General features: G+C 36.0%; 1 protein-coding gene across 13 annotated transcripts in view; it reads right to left on the bottom strand.

The window, feature by feature from the left end:
- The window catches only part of PIKFYVE (phosphoinositide kinase, FYVE-type zinc finger containing), a 106,701-nt gene that overhangs the window by 70,906 nt on the left and 16,956 nt on the right, over positions 1 to 18,839 (bottom strand). For 10 of the 13 annotated variants that reach the window (XR_008553643.1, XR_008553644.1, XR_008553646.1 and 7 more), the window contains exons 7-13: positions 17,610 to 17,699; positions 12,668 to 12,806; positions 11,066 to 11,223; positions 9,444 to 9,555; positions 8,344 to 8,491; positions 7,647 to 7,814; positions 1,319 to 1,378 (exon numbers count right to left, since the gene is read on the bottom strand). Coding sequence is in view for 8 of the 13 variants with exons in the window: in XM_037523945.2 (XP_037379842.1) it covers positions 1,319 to 1,378; positions 7,647 to 7,814; positions 8,344 to 8,491; positions 9,444 to 9,555; positions 11,066 to 11,223; positions 12,668 to 12,806; positions 17,610 to 17,699 (875 nt within the window). In the remaining 5 variants the exon portion in view is untranslated. The remainder of the gene's footprint in view (positions 1 to 1,318; positions 1,379 to 7,646; positions 7,815 to 8,343; positions 8,492 to 9,443; positions 9,556 to 11,065; positions 11,224 to 12,667; positions 12,807 to 17,609; positions 17,700 to 18,839) is intronic. The other 3 variants (XR_008553647.1, XM_054700034.1, XR_008553645.1) reach the window with 2 other exon arrangements.

The raw sequence follows: 18,839 nt of genomic DNA, 5'->3' as shown, positions 1-18,839 counted from the left end.
AAAACAAATAACATGAAATTTTTACACTGTTCTTTATTCAAGTACATTAAAAAAGGAAGGGGGTCAATTTTTCCCATAAAAATCACAAATTGAAAACTACATTCAACAGAATCTGAATGCTAGCAGAACAATGTGTGATCAAGCAGGTGCCAAATTTTAAGGAGAGAAGCTCAGTTCTGATGTGTCTGAAACAGCACAGCATAGTGTAGAAAGGCTGTCCAAACAATGTTTAGGTTGTTTCTCAATATTGCAACAAAGGCTTTTTTAGCAAAGTTTTACAAGTTGAATCCAAAAATAAACTATAAAGAAATATGCCGAACTGACAAGTAACAATTTAGGTGAAATTGTGTAAATTTCACAAATCCTTAAGAATCAAGATAAAAAATTAATAGATATTAGATTCTTTGCAAAAAAAGATGCTTACTAAGCTGTTGAATAATATAAATTGAATAAATGTAAAGACAGAGGTGAGGAATGCTTTCCAAACTCTCTAACCCCCCCCCTTTTAAAGCAAACCAAACAAGAAAACTTAAGTCCAGCAGACCACACTATACAGCATGTGTCCATGAAAGGTGAGGTACAAAAACTGTACATTTGAATTATGTACGGCTGGTTACAAACTTCTAGTTGAACCAGATGCTCAGAGGAAATTTAGAAAAGGCTGGTATGTGATGAGGCCAGCTGCAAGTGGCCTCCCTAGTACCTCCCTTGCCCTACCTTCTCTCTTTCACTTGACACCCTCCCATTATCTACAGCATAACCTGTGGTGTGTTAAGGACCAATTAAGTATGTCTTTACTCCACAGTAAACTATATTGGAATGGGATTAGAGGAGGTTTGTATTTTACACTTTGTTTTGTCTCCACAAAAGTCATCAACAGAGGAAGTTCTCTATCGCTTGCCATTTCTCTACCCAGCTCCTTAAGGGAAGCAGTATGCTCAACTGGATGAGATCTGCCTGTGGACTTTTTTGATGAGTTTGACAATCTTTAATGATATGTATGGTAATATTCTATATTATATTCATGGTAATGGAAAGTATAAACTATGCCTAAAAAAATTCAAATTTTATTTATAAGCTTTTAAACAATAAATTTTCAGGTGAAAGATCTCTCAAACCAAGTTGAAGTTTATATTTTTAGTTTCATCATTCTCAAAGTCATTGTACAAACTAAAAATAATCAAACATATTTTCTATGACACTAAAATAATCAAACATATTTTCATTATCTACTCTGTACCAATCAATGGGCTAGGCCTTACAGATATCCCCATGAACAAAAGAGACACCATCCCATGTACATATTTGATAAAATTACCTTTGATGAAGGCATCACTTATGGAGAGTTGTTGTCCTCCACTGTCAGACATCAAATATTCTGCATACCAGGGAGAGAGCAGAGAGAGGAGGAAGGAGAGACTATGACTACAACATGCCAGCATAATTATACAGAGAACACACCCACACACAAAGTATTACTCATACTAAACCCATCCCTGTGGGGCCAATTCTAGAAAGCTTCAGGTTAAAATGCATCTTTACACTGGTTCTGCATATTTCATACTAAAAAACAGTTATGGCTTGAATTAATAATTCAAGAGAACCTTGAAATAGTAATGACAGACAACCTCTAAAAGATCGTTTTTCCCTTTTCAAATCTGAACCACTTTATGAAAATTAAGATCGATAATTTGTAAGACAAGCCTAAAAAGCTACACTACTTTTCTCATATCTGTATTATTTAACAAAGACTTTAAAAACAAAAAAGTTCACAAATAGAGGCTACCTGACAAACACAATATATGGTATTTTTTAAATTTCAGAATTAAGCTAGAAAACAAATCAATAGTGATGCTGACAGGGAATAAAGACATAACTGATACCTTTTTATTAGTATCATAACTAAAATTTCAGTTTTTAAAAAATTCCAACCAAACACAGGCAAATGGTTGCCAAAATTGCTGGGCAACTCTCAATGTGTTCTTTTAGAACTTTCTGAATACTGAATATTTTTCTTACAAGTGAAACTTAGCCTTTACTTCCCCATGAAATTTTCTCTAGATCTGTAACCAAGCATAGCTCAAATAGGGTTCCTTCCACCATGCAAATTAAACCACAGTGTATTTCAAGTCTTCAGGGTAGTAATTCTCCACAAAATTCTTTCCAAGTAGCTCTCAGTTATTAAAAATGGGCTTCAAAAGGCAATGTCTATAAGCCAATATGCTCATCCTTCTAACAAGTAGAGGAAAAAAATGATTTTAAAAAATCAAATATGTCAAATATAATAAAATTGAGTAAAAACAGCTGTTATATTTTTATATCTCCTTCACAGAAGTGAAAAATGTGAACCCCCGTTGATCATAGGAGTGAAAAATGCTAACGCCTGTTCAGTCCATTAAGTTATTGCTTTACAAGTTTTACTTTTCAAACTAAAGCTTAAACATATTTACATATACAAAATTCACAAAGGGCTGGACTGCTCCATTTTATATGAAAAAATGTCAAATACATATAAACCTGTATATCCTCCACCTACATCTAGATTAATCAACTGTTAACAACTTGCCATAACTGATCTCTTTCTATACATAGGCTCACCTTTTGCCCTGACCATCTGAAGTTACACGCATCAGAGCACTTCACCACCAATACTTCAACCTGCATCTTTTAAAAATAAAGACACTCTTCTCTGTGATCATGATGGCCTTTACAGACTTAAGGAAAGTGACAATGTCTTAATATCTCTGAATTACAGTCTACATTCAAATTTATCTGTTGCCAAAATGTTTTAATAAATGGTTTTTTCTCTTCAACCCTGCATCCAATAAGGCTCATACAGTGCACTTTCTTCACTCTCTTTTCATTTTTTTTCTTTTCCATGATACTGATTTTTGAAAGAGCTCAGGACAAATATCCTACGGAATGCCCCACATTCTGGATTTGATGGATTGACCCCTCATGGTGCTGTTTAACTTGCACCCATATCCCACGTTTTCCTAAATTGTGAAGTGAGGTCTAAGGGCTTATGAAAGTCATGATTTTCATGTTCTTCCTGCTAACTCTCCAAGAATGGCTCACAATCCTGCTTGTATACATAGCAATAAACATTCCCACTGTACGACTCTCCACAACCAACAGGAAAAATTAATCAAAAAGGCTTGATTATCAATCGCAGTCTTACAAATTTTAGAAATGAGAGGTTCGCATAAGATTATAAAAATATGAACAATTTTTTTAATTACAGATAATGTATCAACCAATTTATACCCCAGATTTCCTCAGATGATATAGGATAATCCCTTAAAATACAGTAGTATTAACTTTAATTCAATGGAAAAATTTTAAAAAACCTACTTGCATTTATTTGTATATAAGAAGAATAAAAACCAAGGGACAGAGAAGTTTCTTATTCTTTCACTTTACTACTAAATCATTCTGACGATCTTTAATTTCTGATAATTAGTATTCATCTTACTACAAAGCAGAAAAAATAATTCACTACATTTCAACTTCACAAGAAAAATGGGAAAAGAATCATTTTTTAATATGATAAAAATTAATAATTGTGAATACAAGAAATGTTTCTTAAGGGAATTATAAAGCCCTCAAATTAGAGATTCTCAAGGTTGCAAATGACCTAAGAGGTCAGTCTTATAATTACCTTCTTTCCAGTGCTGGAACCTCCTCTATTTTGCCCTTACTGAGTAGGCCAAAGGCTTCCTTACACTCCTTATATTTCTATTTCCTTAAGAATTCTACACCTAGGTTTTTCATTTGAGATTCAGAATTAAAGGGAAGTAAGTCACCAATTTCTATCTAACCTCTACCTAACCTCTACCACCAAGTCTACCTAAACAAGTAAGTCACCAAATCTACCTAACCTCTTACACAAAGTAGGCCTCGATCCTCAATAACACTGAAAGGTGGACATTTGCCATCTGGACACTCCCAGTACACAGTTCACTATTCCAAACTACTAAACATTTTTTCCTTCAGTAAAATACAAAATAAATGTAATTTCTTTCAGATACCAAAAGGCAACACCATGAGCTAGTAAGAATGGCTTTCTCCAGAGTATTAGTAGTAAACTTTTTTTTTTTTTTTAAGATTTTATTTATTTATTTATACAAGCACTGGGTACAGTCAGAAGCGTGGAAGGGTGAGAGAATTCACCAGAGCCAGAGCGGGATGCAGAACAGGCAGAAGGACTGAAGTACACTGCTGAGGGGAGCAGCGGGAGGCAGGAGAGGTCTGCGCGCCATATGGGACCCTCGCCCGGCGGCCGGGGATCAAACCGGCACTGCAGAGGCTGCGGGCAGCTTTGCAACCCAGTGCTCAACTGCTGCGCCACGAGGGAGGCCCTAGTAGTAAACTTTTAAAGGCTTATTACATTATGTTTGTGTCACATTCCATATTGTTAGTTTGTCTATTGCTTAAGAAAATAAAGATTTTTAAATTCCAATTGTGCTATCCAACATACTAGATATTTTTTCCAGATTGTAATGATTTGTGAATCTTTTGAAAAACATGGAAGACTGCTGACCAAAAGTTGTTGATACATAACTAAAAACAGAGAAAGCCTTAAAGCATAATCTAGAAGTATCTCCTTCCTAATGACATCAAGATGTTACTTTCAGTATCTGACACAACCATTAAAATAAACTACAAATCCACATGTTATATTAACAGTGGCATTACTGTGTTCTTACATTTGCCAAACACACTGAGCTTTTTATGTGTATTTTTTAATATAAAGGTAATAGAGACTTCAGAACTTATGATTTTAAGACATATGACCACTGCCTGTAACTACTTCTTTAACAGATGTAAAGTGCAAAATTGTCCTTTGTCAACAGAGCTGTTAACAGACCATTAATGCTTTATCAACATCAAAGGCGACAGAATCATCTCACATATGCTCCAATTTACCAATCTCACATCACTATAAAAGATGGATATGAGGTTGTCTAGGAATAACTTACTTTAGTTAACTAGTACCCCTGCCCTACCCTCACCTCCCCCACCACCAAGAATTCCTTTTCTAAATACCACTGTACATACTGTTCATTAAATCCTTCTACAATTTTGCCAACTTCCACTATCATATCAAAAAATAAAAGAATTTAATGTGTCAATCACTACATCATCTAGACCCTCTTTATTCTCCATAGTCCTTCAAAGATAATAAACGATGTTGCATGATTATAGCTTCAAATTATCTCAGTAACCTGGTATGTTGTTTGCCTGTACTTGGCAACATACTTTTTTTAATATAACCAGGCATTCTCTATTTCTTCATTCTTTTGAACTTGCCCTTCCTCTTAACCATGAGTGGGTTTTCCTAAGAAGATTATCTTGACAGCAGGGAAAAATGGTTCAATTAATATGACATCAACTTTCTCCAATAACTGATTTTCCTTTCTTTGCATCACAATTTCAAGATACCTTTTTCAAACTATCTTTGGCATTTACTTCAATCTTCGATGGAATCCGAACTTCACCCTCATATGAAGGCTACCTTTCACAAATTTTAGATACTCTCTTTAAAGGGTTAAGTTCAGAGAAGGTCCACAGTAGTATTGATGGTTTTTTCAACTACAGGTGCTTCCTTTTAATTTCCTTAGAGATACAACTTGAGGTTGTACTATAAAAATGCCACTATTGAAATTCTTGATTACATTCCTCTCACAACACTATGAAGTCAGATGTCCTAAAGTAAACATCTGCGCGTGCTCAATTGGTCCACCTTTTGCTACTATGAATTCTATGACAGGGCACTTTCTTCATGATTTTCAGAATTCCCTTGACTTTCCAAGAGGTTAAATCATTGGCAAGTCAAAAATTATTTAGCACTTTAATTTCAGCAAAATGAAATTGCCAACAAATGTGTCTAGAAAGCAGACACCCTCCATGAGTTCCACCTCTGAACCACAACTCTCACTTATATCACAAAAGTATCATCCAAACCCTCCATGTGACTCTGTCTACAGCTAATTCTCAAAGTACTGTCTGCCTCACCATCCTGTCACACTTACCCAAATGTTCTCCACCATTTTTTTCAATTTCAGTTTTCAGTATTTCCATATACACATGTATTTTACTTATATTCATGCTAGTCAAGTCTCCTCTTTCCATGCCCTCTCTAAACTCCATTTTGAAGAAAGATACACCTTTTTATTACTGTAAGTTTCAAGTGCCATTTTAGCATATCTTGATGGCAATAGCTAATATTGCCAATTATGAAACCTGTAGAAATTTGAATGTTTCCAATTATTTTAATATTGATGTTTAAGTTCAAAAGCTTCTCTTTTCTGATATTTTAGGCACAAAATAGGGAGTCACAAATAATTGGGTAAGCATTTGAGTGAGGAGAACAATTCAACTTTAGAGAGCTAAATGTTAAAAATTCAACTCCAGGTAAAAACACAGAATTACTTAATTTTTCTAGTAATAATAATTTTTCAGTGATTATAACATATCAAAATCCCAGAGTTATTTTTCACTTACATGTTCTTTATTTTTACATTATGCCATTTTAGGGCCAAAATTTATACTGGCTTTCAATTACATCCAGCAGAGTAAATTTCATCATTAATTTTTAAAAAGCATTTTACTTCTTATGTTTTGCTATGTTAGGTTTATTAATGGTTTGCCTTACTTTTTCTTTTATACCAAATGTCCTTTCTTTGTTTGTTTTTTGTTTTTTTTTTTAAGTTTTTTTTTTTTATATAGAGGCATGTTTTATTTATTTGTTTGTTTGTTTGTTTGTTTTGTTTATATATGCACTGGGTACAGTCAGAAGTGCGGGAGGGTGAGAGAATTCACCAGAGCCAGAGCGGGGAGCAGAACAGGCAGAAGGACCGAAGTACACTGCTGAGGGGAGCAGCGGGTGGCAGGAGAGGTCTGCGCGCCATGTGGGACCCTCCTCCAGTGGCCGGGGAGCAGCCGGGAATCGAACCAGCGCCGCAGACGCCGCGGGCAGCTTCGCAACCCAACGCTCAACCGCTGCACCACTGGGGAGGCCCACCAAATGTCCTTTGAATATGACTATTATCATTTTTGAATCAGCAGGCTAAGCCGCAAATAAGATACCTAAAAATAATGAATGTTTTCTGTTTATTACAGAAAACTATGATAAATACAGCAAACACACAAATAAGCATTTTAAATCACAGTGGAAAGATGTTTTGGAATGTGTGAACATTTTGCCTCAATTTAGTTCAAGCATCAAAAGGTTTAGTGAAATACTTTGCTACTTGGTAACCGCATGAGCAAATAGGCTTTAAAATGTTAAATGAAGAAAGAAAGATGAATAGAGCAGAACATCCATGTTATAAAAGCAAAGAAACGCCACCTTGGAAGTTGCACATTATGCCAAGGGAAGAGCAGTCTGATGTAGTTCTGTTTAAAGACTGCAATCATAAAACTGGGTGGGGTGGTACTAAGGGAGAAAACAAGAAATAAAAAGAACCAACCAAAAAAAGGTGTGGCAAGGAGGTGTGGGAGAATGAGAAAGGGTGCAACAAACCCACACCCAGTCCCCTCGGCCATATGGGACAGAGGAAGCCAGAAGGACAGGCTGGCATGAGACCCTGTGCCCAGCTCTCCAGCCTGTATCTGGATTTCAGAGGGTGACTACCTCCTACCTTTTTGGTCGGCAGGGTGAGGGGGCACATGTGGGTACTTGGAGGGCTTCTTGATATGGAAGTTCACGTTGTCCAGCTCCACGTTCAGGCTGATAGAAGCAGCTGAGTCACTGTCCACTGTGGACTGGAAACTGCTGACTGACGTGCGCTTGCTAGGACTGGCAGAATCTTTTAGTGTGAGGGAGGGGGGAGAAATACAGGGAGAGGAGGGGAGTAAAAATGGGTTTCATCGGGGTATTGGAGGAAAGGAGAAAAATGTTTTTTTAATATACAAGCCCAATGTGCAATACCAAAATGGATACAGTATTTTCATGTACTTCTGTGTAGACTTAAAAAGTTTGAACAAGTTAAACATAAAATGAAATTTTAAAAAGAAGAAATATATTGGAGGTTCTGCAGAGAGGAAGTCTGATATCACAGTGAAGAGGTGAGAAAGTTGTATGCTGCGATATTATTAGCTCAAGAGTTATTTTTAAGCTGCTGCAAACTAGAGACTACAGCAAAATCTGCAAACACCATTAGCCTAACAAGTTGGCTTAAGAAAATACTGTATCTAGGGCAGGGATTGCTATCAGATGTTTACTTTTACTTGGAGCCATAAATCTTAAAGTGTGATTGTTTCAACTAGATGAACAAAACACTCATTTTATCATACATACAGATTCATAAAAACTAAAATGTTAGAAAGTTAACTCACTAGTCAAATTATCGTCACCTTCTTCAGCTATCTGTTCTGTGTCGCTGTCATCAAACTTTATGTCCTTAAACCAAGATGGCTCAGAGTGTCCCTCCACAGAGTTCACCGAGTCACTGTCTGGAGAAGGAGTCTCAGAAAATTCTGTACTCTGAAAGAATAAGACAAGATCCAAGCAATTGGCCCCCAACAGCAACAAACCTGAGGCTACCACATGACAAATAAATTCGAACCTGGTATTTCCATATAGCTAATCACTGGATAAATTTACATAATAAGCAAATTAATAGAAACTACACTGTAAAGCAACATCATGCTCACAATTCTACTCTTAAAATTATAATTTTTGTTAATCAGTAGGCTTAGGCCGCATATTATTAACAAAATACAATAAACAGATTTCACAGCGTTTCAATTTACTCTCATGCCTAATTCATGAGAGCGAAGATGATGTAGAATATATTGTAACCCCGTGCCAACACTAAAACACATCCTGGAAAACAATGGTTAGATTTTAACAAAAACACCACACCAATCTTTTGGGTCATTAATCTTTCCAACCATTGAGCTTCCAGTTTTAGGTCACAAAGTGTTATTAAACATTGTATCAAATTATCATAAACCAAAAGTGAAAGTATTTCTTTGTTAAAAGTTCTATCTTTAAAAAATTTCCACTTCCCTAAATAAAAAAGAAAACAGACTAATCAGTGTTTTACTACTGATTATACAATTTAATACTGCTAAGGAGTCAAAATTCATGTCAATAATGACATGACGTTACATCACAATCATTTTATTATGCATATTCCCTCTGAGGAGTAAGAACACAAACATAGTAAAACTGAATACCATTAAAGTTAAATGACAGGCAAAACAACAAGATCAAGCTGAAGAAAAACCACACCAACTTAGTAGTGTTTGATACTGATAGAGTTTTCATCTGCTATTTACCATTTAAACACGTTTTAACTTTTCTCAAACAGCAAGCATAACATGATATAAAAGTGTATCCTTGGGCAACTCAATTACATTTTACTCAGACTACTGAAGAAAGACTTCACAGCAGCCTTGCCATATTGTCATTAACGACAACACGAAACTACCTGCAGGGGCCTGTACAGAGCATATTCATCCCTGAACAGCTGGTCGTGATGACTGACACAGTCCAGCCAACGTCCATCAACCATTGCTTGGCCAATTGCTATAGCTTGAGCCCTGAATCAAAAATAACAAAAATGAAAACTTTTAAAAATCAGTCAGAAGAATTTTATAGGTACAAGAAAAGACACAAACCGAATCTTCTACTCTGCTCTAAACAGAATTGGAAAGTCAAAATTTTTTTTTGAATAGGGGAAGGATAAAACAAGAAAGACTTGAAGTCAAATTTCAAGATTTTCCCTGGCACTATGGTAAAAGAAAAACCACTGATAAAGCAGTCCTAACAAAACCAAAACTTCACTTACAACAAGGGTTTATCAGGCATCCAAAGCATATATACTCCTATACTTACTAGAGGAGTGAAAAAGTGCTGACACTAGCATGGCTCCTACCATCAAGGAGCTTACAGTCTTTTTTTTTTTTTATTTTATTTGTTTGTTTGTTTTTTTTTTTTTTTTTTTTTTTTTTTTTGTTTATACATGCACTGGGTACAGTCAGAAGCACGGGAGGGTGAGAGAATTCACCAGAGCCAGAGCGGGGAGCAGAGCAGGCAGAAGGACCGAAGCACACTGCTGAGGGGAGCAGCGGGCGGCAGGAGAGGTCTGCGCACCATGTGGGACCCTCCTCCGGTGGCTGGGGAGCAGCCGGGGATCGAACCGGCGCCGCAGAGGCCGCGGGCAGCTTCGCAACCCAGCGCTCAACCGCTGCGCCACCGGGGAGGCCCAAGGAGCTTACAGTCTTAATGGGAAGACAATAGCAAGTATTATAAACATAGGTATAAAAATGCATATACATATATATGAAATAGTTATTAACATATTGCATTTACATGGCATTTCACAGTTTATAAAGCACTTTAGTCCATAATATTTCATTTGATCTTCCTGGCTTCCTTACAAAACCATGTTTTCCTTGAACTTTGGAGGTTCAAGTCTCAAAGAGATTGAATAACTTGACTGAAACTATAAAGTTAACAGGAGACAGAGTATAGTCAAAACTAGAACCCAGGGTTTCACTGTATAAAACTGTTTTTCATTCTCCCTGAAAGAGTAATAGCTAATCTAAGCAAGGAGAAAAGCTAAGGGACATGTGAACTTATAAGGTAACAGGAATTCTCTGTCTCATTTTAACAAGTGATTTATGAGGCAGGCCCAGGCACTCCAGATCTAGCTTACGGACCCAATTCTCAAGACAGGTTGTAGTGTCAGATTACAGGACAGTGACAGGAGAATCCACTGTGGCATTCACTCTAGCTACATTCTCCAATCTTGCTTAACTAGAGAGCTGTGTTTGGACAATTACTGCACACATCTGCTTTTAATAAATATGGTAAAGTGTGACCCCATTTGGCTCCCTACATTTGTATTCCACTGATTAAAATCCAGTTGGGAGGAAGGTCAAATAAGCACACCCCAACACCAAATACATAAAACAAATAGCAACCCACTCACAAAGAAAATTTGTTCCTTTTATAATTACAGCTATTAAAAATACACAGACAAAATAGAATTCATTAAACATTAATTAATAAAATAACATCAACAAGTCTTCCATACAATCACATTACCTTGTAGCAATGTGTCCATTTCGGATTAACCAGTTGACCAATTCCTTTCCCACAATGCAGTTGGGATGTGTTCTCAGCCAGTAGCGGTGATCCTGAAACTCCATTCCACTACTGTGATGGCAGATTTTTTTCCACAGGTCCTTTAACTGAGCGCTGTCCTGCAATCACATTACAAACAAGAATTACTCCTGTAAAGGATGCCATATATTTCTCAGATTCTTTCCTGTGATTTTCAGATTCATAAAAGGAAATTCAATTCAGATATGTCAGAGTTAAACAATTTTATAGAAACGGTATGTGCATGTAGAACAGTGAATTCCAAACATAACTTTTTCTCTTGAAAACCAACAATCTCAAATAATTCTTTTTTTAGGTAACTGGGGACATAGTATTGAGTCTGCTATTATCTAAGTTCCAGTGTTGCTCAGTACCAGGAGGTTTAACTCCATGCTTACGAAGACTGAATCTACACCTTCCACAAGGTAGTCCCAAATAACTCTCCAATCCCATTGCCATAGACTCCAAATTAAACTTCTCCCGGTTTAATAATGCTTCAGTCCATGGAAAATGTCATGCTAATTCTCACCTATATACCCTTCTTCACACCTTAAAATAAGATTTGCTTTCTCACTGCCTATGCAAATCCATTCCATTCTTCAAGGTCTAGTACAAAGTCCTACTAAGGACCTGCTCACAGACTATACTTCTACCTTTTAAAATGTAAGCTTTAGTACAAAAGTCATTCTTTTCTATTTTACTGAATCACTCTTAGGATTGCACATAGTATTTCACACACAGATAAATTCAACAAACAGCTGATTACCACTTCATATAAATATATAATATTAAATGTCTGAAGAGTATTACATGTGTATGAAAAGCATGTTTCAAAGTTTAAATAGCAAACAGGATCTAATAAAAGTTAAGCTCTCTAGTAGGCAGCTATATTCTGATCTTGCCAGATGAAAGGGGCCAAGAAAATGTTAATGCCATATATGAGTACTGAATGTGTGAACAATCTTTCAAATGAACCTAATAAAAAGTTATGCTATTTCCTCTCTTTAATTATAGACTGGCTATTTCATTTGTATGTTTCCTTTTTAAAAATTCAGTGAGGGGGCCTCCCCTGGTGGCGCAGCGGTTGAGCGCTGGGCTGTGAAGCTGCCAGTAGCCTCTGCAGCGCTGGTTCGATCCCTGGCCACCAGCGAGGGTCCCACATGGCACGCAGACCTCTCCTGCTGCCCGCTGCTCCCCTCAGCAGTGTATTTCATCACTCTACCTATTCTGTTCCCCGCTCTGGCTCTGGTGAATTCTCTCACCCTCCTGCGCTTCTGACTGTACCCAGTGCTTGTATAAATAAATCTTTAAAAAAAAAAAAAAAAAGAAAAAAATTTAAAAAAAAAAATTTCAGTGAGGGCCTCCCCTGGTGGCGCAGCAGTTGAGTGCTGGGCTGCGAGGCTGCCCGCAGCCTCTGCAGCACAGGTTCATTCCCTGGCCGCCGGCGAGGGTCCCACAAAAAAAAAAAAAAAAAAAAAAATTCAGTGAAATAAACATTTCACATGCTCAAAACAAGCAATGTGGTCAAAGACACTAGACTCGTACCAGAAGAATTTTGCGTTCATCCTCAGTAGTCTCTGTCCTAACATATGTTCGGTTAGCTTGGGGACTGACAGATGTCTCATATGAAGGTACCATGGGAGAAGCAGATCGATCCAGTGACAGGTTAGTAATGCTGGCTGACCTGAAAATAAAAATAAAAACAAAAGTGAAAACACAGACATAAACTTCATCAATACACAGAAGTACAGTAAGTATTTATGTTTAAATAAATGCTTACTTGCCAATGTTAAGGATTATTTTAAAGGTAGTTATAATGGTTATATATGAGGTGTCACTGGGAGGAGCTAGCATGTTTCTGCACTGTATTTGCAACTTCTACTTTAGTTCTAAAATTATTTCAAAATAATTTTAAAGAAACATCATTATGGGAAGGCCACAGGAATACAATCACATATTAGTAATTTTTCAAAGGAAATAAGAGATAAAAATCTTCTTGTTAAAATGTTAAATTTACAAATATTAAAAATCAGTCTAAATGCAGGAGCAATCTTGCAGATAAGGAGCAGCAAACGATGATCCCTAAGCCAAATAGTTTTTGCATAATCAATAAACCAAGAATGAATTGTACAGTTGAATATCTATGATGTAGTGACAACAGTGAATACTTAGAACTCCAAGTAAGCAACATACTATCCTCCAAAAAAGAATTTCCTTCTTTTTGTTAGACCTATTTAAAATATTATCCTCAATTATTATATTTTGAGTTTGCTCAATAAAAAAAAAAATCAGTGAAAAGGCAAAAACATCTACTATATGTTAAACACTACATAACTCATTCATTTTATTGTTAGAGCTATATCCTTGTCTAATCCTTATAGTAACCTTTGGAGTAGGTACTTCCATTTTCATTTTACAGATGAATCAAGAATCAGATTAAGTGATTTATTTATGTAACTCAACTGAAAAATAACAGGGCTACCAGTCAAAGCCAGGTCTCAAATGAAAAACCATGATTTCTCCAGCATGAAGATATAGACGCTTTAAAAATAACATTATTTCAGGTTTTTAAGGTTAGCAAAAAGTCATTCTTAATAAGAAGCCACTACTATCAAATAAATATAGTCCATAAGCAAAATTTTTTATTTTTTTTTTTTAAAGATTTATTTATTTATTTATACAAGCACTGGGTACAGTCAGAGGCACGGGAGGGTGAGAGAATTCACCAGAGCCAGAGCAGGGAACAAAACAGGCAGAAGGACCAAAGTACACTGCTAAGGGCGGCAGGAGAGGTCTGCGCGCCATGTGGGACCCTCGCCGGCGGCCAGGGATCAAACTGGCACTGCAGAGGCTGCGAGCAGCTTCACAGCCCAGCGCTCAACTGCTATGCCCCCAGGGGAGGCCCCATAAGCAAAATTTTTTAAATGACAAGATATTTATTTCTTGGCATATACTTTTAATGAAAAGTATACACTACTTATTCAACTAATTAAAATCTATTTTCCAGTGTGTGCATTACATATGCATTCTACTTCCCTGTCTAATATTCTAATTATCCCCGCATATATTCTAAGAGTGGTAACAAGAATAAATGAAAATGAGTCAATTTTGTTGCAAATGTTGAGATGAGTTGGCTAGGGTAAGAATGCTGACTAAAATCTTATTTAGAAAGATAGCACTCACGGACAAAAAAGTTATATATTTCCTAAAGACTTACATCACTCTCAGTAGCATTAATTCAAAAACAAGATCTTCTATAAATTAGCGAGTTATCTCTGCATCTCATGACAACAGGAATACCATAATTTGTTACATGTTTTTAAAAATTATCTCTTGACTCCACATCCTCTGAGTCTTTTCCCTCCTCCACTCGATAGCAAAACTCTTATCTCCGACTCTTCTTCCATTCTTTCTTGAACCCCAAACAACCCACTGAACTTGTTTATCAAGGTTACCAGTATTGCTATATACAACGGTCAGTTATCCCTTTTCTTCTTACTTGAAATATCAGCAGGATAACTCCCCAGCCTTGAAAATCTCTCTTCTATTGGCTACTAAGGAAACATACTCTCCTGTTTTTCTTCTCCCTTCTCATTGGTTTCTCCTCCGTTGTCTTTCTAGTTCCTCTCCATCTTCCCCGCCCCGGACCATCGTCCTCATTTCCTCACTTTTCACATTCATTCTTTTGATGATCTCCATCCAGGTTCATGGCTTTAAATACCAGTCACTTGATGACCCAATTTTGCATCTCCTGCTTGTACCTCTCTCCCAAATTCACTCATATTAGCAACTATGTGATAGCTCACTTGAGTGTCTAGAAAGATATTTCAAATCCAACATGTCTAAAACCCATTTTGCCCATCTCAGCAACAGTTCCATCCTTTTGAGTCATCTCTGATATCCAATTGCTTAGCAAATCCTGTTAGCTTTATAATCCAAATATGCCTAGAATTTGACCATTTTCCTCATTCGCTACATTTTTCTTTCTGTGATCTAAGTTTATTCTCTTGTCTGGATTAACGTACCAGCTTTTTAAGTGGCCCTCCTGTTTCTCCTTTTCTCCCTTGCAGTCTATTTAGCAGATCTAAATGTAAAATATAAAAATATAAAATTCCCAGATGACATAAGAGAAAATCGATATGATCTTAGGTATGACAGTGACTTTTTAGTTATAACACCAAATCATGACCATAAACCATTCATGAAAGTGTAAGTTGGACTTCACTAAAATTAAAAACTGCTCAGAGAAAGATAACATAAAGAGAATTAGAAGACTAATTACAGACCGGACTGGGAGAAAATATTTGCAAAAGATACCTCTGATAAAGAATTTGATCGAAATTTAAACAATGAGATACCATTAAACAGCTATCAGAATGGCCAAAATCCAGAGTATCAACATCATCAAATCCTGGCGTGGATGTGTAACAACAGAACTGCCATTCATTTGGGGGAAGTGAAACAATAGAACTCTTATTCATTGTTTGGTGGGGATGCAAAATGCAGCTTTGGAAGACAATTTGGCAATTGCTTAAAAAACTAAAAAGTACTCTTAACAATATGATCTAGTAAATAGAATCCCTGGTATTTACCCAAATGAACTGAAAATATCTATGTGAAAACCTGCACACAGATATTTACGTATTCATAACAGCCAAATCTAGAAGCAATCAAAAATGTCCTTCAGTAGGTGAGTAGATAAACTGAATTATATCCAGACACTGGAATATTACTTAGTTCTAAAAAGCAGTAGGTTATCAAGTTGTGGAAAGCCAAAGAAAAATTAAAGTGTATATTATAAGTGGAAGAAACGAATCTAAAGAAACTATATGACTCCAACTATATGATATTCTGAAAAAGACCGAACAGTGGAAACAGTAAAAAGATCAGTAGTTGCCAAGGGTTAGAGAGAGGAAGAGATGAAGAAACAGAACACAGAGGATTTTTAAACAGTGAAACTATACTGCACTACGATGGTAAATATGTCGTTGCGTATTCAAACCCATAGACTGTACAACACCAAGAGTGCATCCTGATATATACTATGGACTTTGGGTAATAATGATTTGTTAGTGTAGGTTCATCAATTGTAAAAAATATACCACTATGGTGTAGACTATTGGTTGTGGGGGCTATGTAGGAACTCTGTACTTTTCAGTCAATTTTGCTGAGAACTTAAAAATGCTCTATTAAATGAAATTTATTATTTTTGAAAAACACTGAAGGATGATATCTATAGCTCTCAAATGATTAAGAACAAAAAACCAGTATTATAAAAATAGTAACAAAGCAAATGGGTAAAACGTAAGCGCACATTTCTTTCAATTTTTCTGCAAGTACAAAAACTTTAAAATACCAAGTAAAACTCTCCCATAACTTCCCATTTCAATCAGGGCAAATGACAAAGGTCTTGTAATTAATTGTGAGAACACTCTACTCTGGATGTAGAGGACAATTTGCTACTTTTTGTCAAGCTTGTTTTGCGCGTTCCTGTTTTGCGGGTAATCTCTATGATATCCATGTGGCTCATTCCTTCACATCCTCAGATCTTTGCTTAAATGTCACTTTCTCAGTAAAATTTTCAATGACCACACTATTTCAAACTCCAATCTCCACTCCTACTCCCTAAGCTTTTTTGTGCTTTAAATTTTTGTCTGTTTGATTAACTGCTATATTCTGAGTATCTTGCTTGTGGATACATTAATTATTTAACGAAAAAAAAAATTGAAAGTATGTTAAATCATGGTGATTCAGATGTCTGAATATAGCCACCTATTCACCACTAGATAATAATGAAAACATCTTCTGTTGGGGAGGTATGAATGCTATCAAGATTCTATTGATAGTAAGTTGAAAAAAAGAAGGAAGTATCCAATGATTATAGGCAACTATCTCAAAGAATTTGGCCAAAAAGAAAATAACTGAGGATATGGGTAACTAGAGGTGAAAACATAAATAAGGAGTTTTTGTTTGCTTATTTTTAGTAAAGGTAAAATCAAGTTTGTTTAAAACTGATGGTAAGAGGCTGACAGGTAGAAGACATGAAATATCAACTGGGTGACTAGAGAAAAATGGAAAGGGATTAGATGCAGAATGCAAATGGAAAATCAGCCCTGGTTATGAAATGGAAAAGAGAAAAAAGATGAACTCCAAATACAAGCAAGTTGGCAAGTGATGATAAGAATTGAGAAGTCCCCATCTGTTATCTCCACTTCACTTTGTAATAGAAAGTGTGGTCATCTACTAAACTAGAAGAAAGTTTTGAAGATTCACAAGTTTGAAGCCAGTGGAATATACTGGAAAAAAGCCACTGAGAGAATGCAAGTGAGAGAAAACTAATAAAAAGGGAGTAACAGTTTAGCTTTTAGAAATAAGAAAGTATATAACAATCAATTCTATCCACTTTTGTCAGTTTGCTCTTCTCATTACTATGGAAAGGAAATCAGACACAGAATACAGTATTTTCATTTCACATTTCACAGTTTACCTATTCCGAGCAGGAGATTTTCCAGCATCCTCTTGAACAGATACAAGTCTTGTTGAAATAGCTGTATTTGAGGAGTCTGGATGAATCAAACTACAAAAAAAACAGGAAAATACTGAGATAATTTGGGACAGTAATAGGCAAATCCAATTTCAGTGAAGTACTTTTAACATTTAAGAGTAAACTGTTTATCCCTGCAGTTACAACAGTGTGGTTCATTTTTGTTTTCTTCCTTTAAGGTGGAAACAGGATGGTATTTGTCTTAAGTATATCAAATAGCAAAAAACTAATAATATATAGAATGCCAATAAAATAAAAAAAATTGGTTTAATGGTTGGTTTACAAAAATCCACGAATCAAGGCTACAGTGACCTGGGAGAAAGGAAGGATCCTAAGTTCAAATATTTTATTATCAGTTCCCATAATTCACTAATAGCACCACAGAGGCAGGCCCAAGCATAGGCGCTACCTCCTACTATGAGATTGAGAGTACATTAGTTAATCTCTCGAACTTCAGCATCCTTATCTGTCAAAAGGAGACAATAGTGCCTACAGCAGAAATATGACTTTTGAAGAGATTAAATATTAAACAATTAGCATAGAACCTAATATTATTCTACCTTTGACATCTAACCTACATCTCCTTCAAGGAGCTTTCAAATCTCATTTGTTTTATTAAATCATACTTGCTAATTCTGAACTCATACAACAGGGCCTGGTACAACTAAAAGACACTGCGTAGTAAAGTAAGCAAAAATGTACACAGCTGACCTTTGGAAAACACAGATCCTCCCCAAAGAGACAAAAATCTGCATGTAATTTCTGGCTCCCCAAAAAAACTTAACTACTTAACAACAGCCGCTGTTGACTAGCTTTATCAATAACATAAACAGTCAACACATAATGTGTATGTTATGCATATTATAATTAGTTAGAGAACAGAAAATGTTATTAAAATCTTAGGTGCATCAAGGTTTTTGTCCTCATTGTCGTCACCTTGAGTAGACTAAGGAAGAGGAGGGAGAAGGGTTAAAAACAATCTGTATGTTAAGAGGATCCCAACAGTTCAAACATATCTTGTCCATGGGTCATCTGTACTTTTTGTTTTATTTAAGTAGAAATGATCTTTAAAATATACGTAAGGTAAAAAGAATGAAGATGCCACATACATCAATGAACCCAGCAAGCAATTTAAGAAAAATATTACCAGTGACTCTGAAGTGCCTGTGTTTC

Source organism: Talpa occidentalis, unplaced genomic scaffold (assembly GCF_014898055.3).
Source record: "Talpa occidentalis isolate TD23 unplaced genomic scaffold, MPIMG_talOcc4v2.1 talOcc4.3, whole genome shotgun sequence".
In the NCBI taxonomy this organism is placed as follows: domain Eukaryota; kingdom Metazoa; phylum Chordata; class Mammalia; order Eulipotyphla; family Talpidae; genus Talpa; species Talpa occidentalis.
This window is presented reverse-complemented; position numbering and strand designations above follow the sequence as displayed.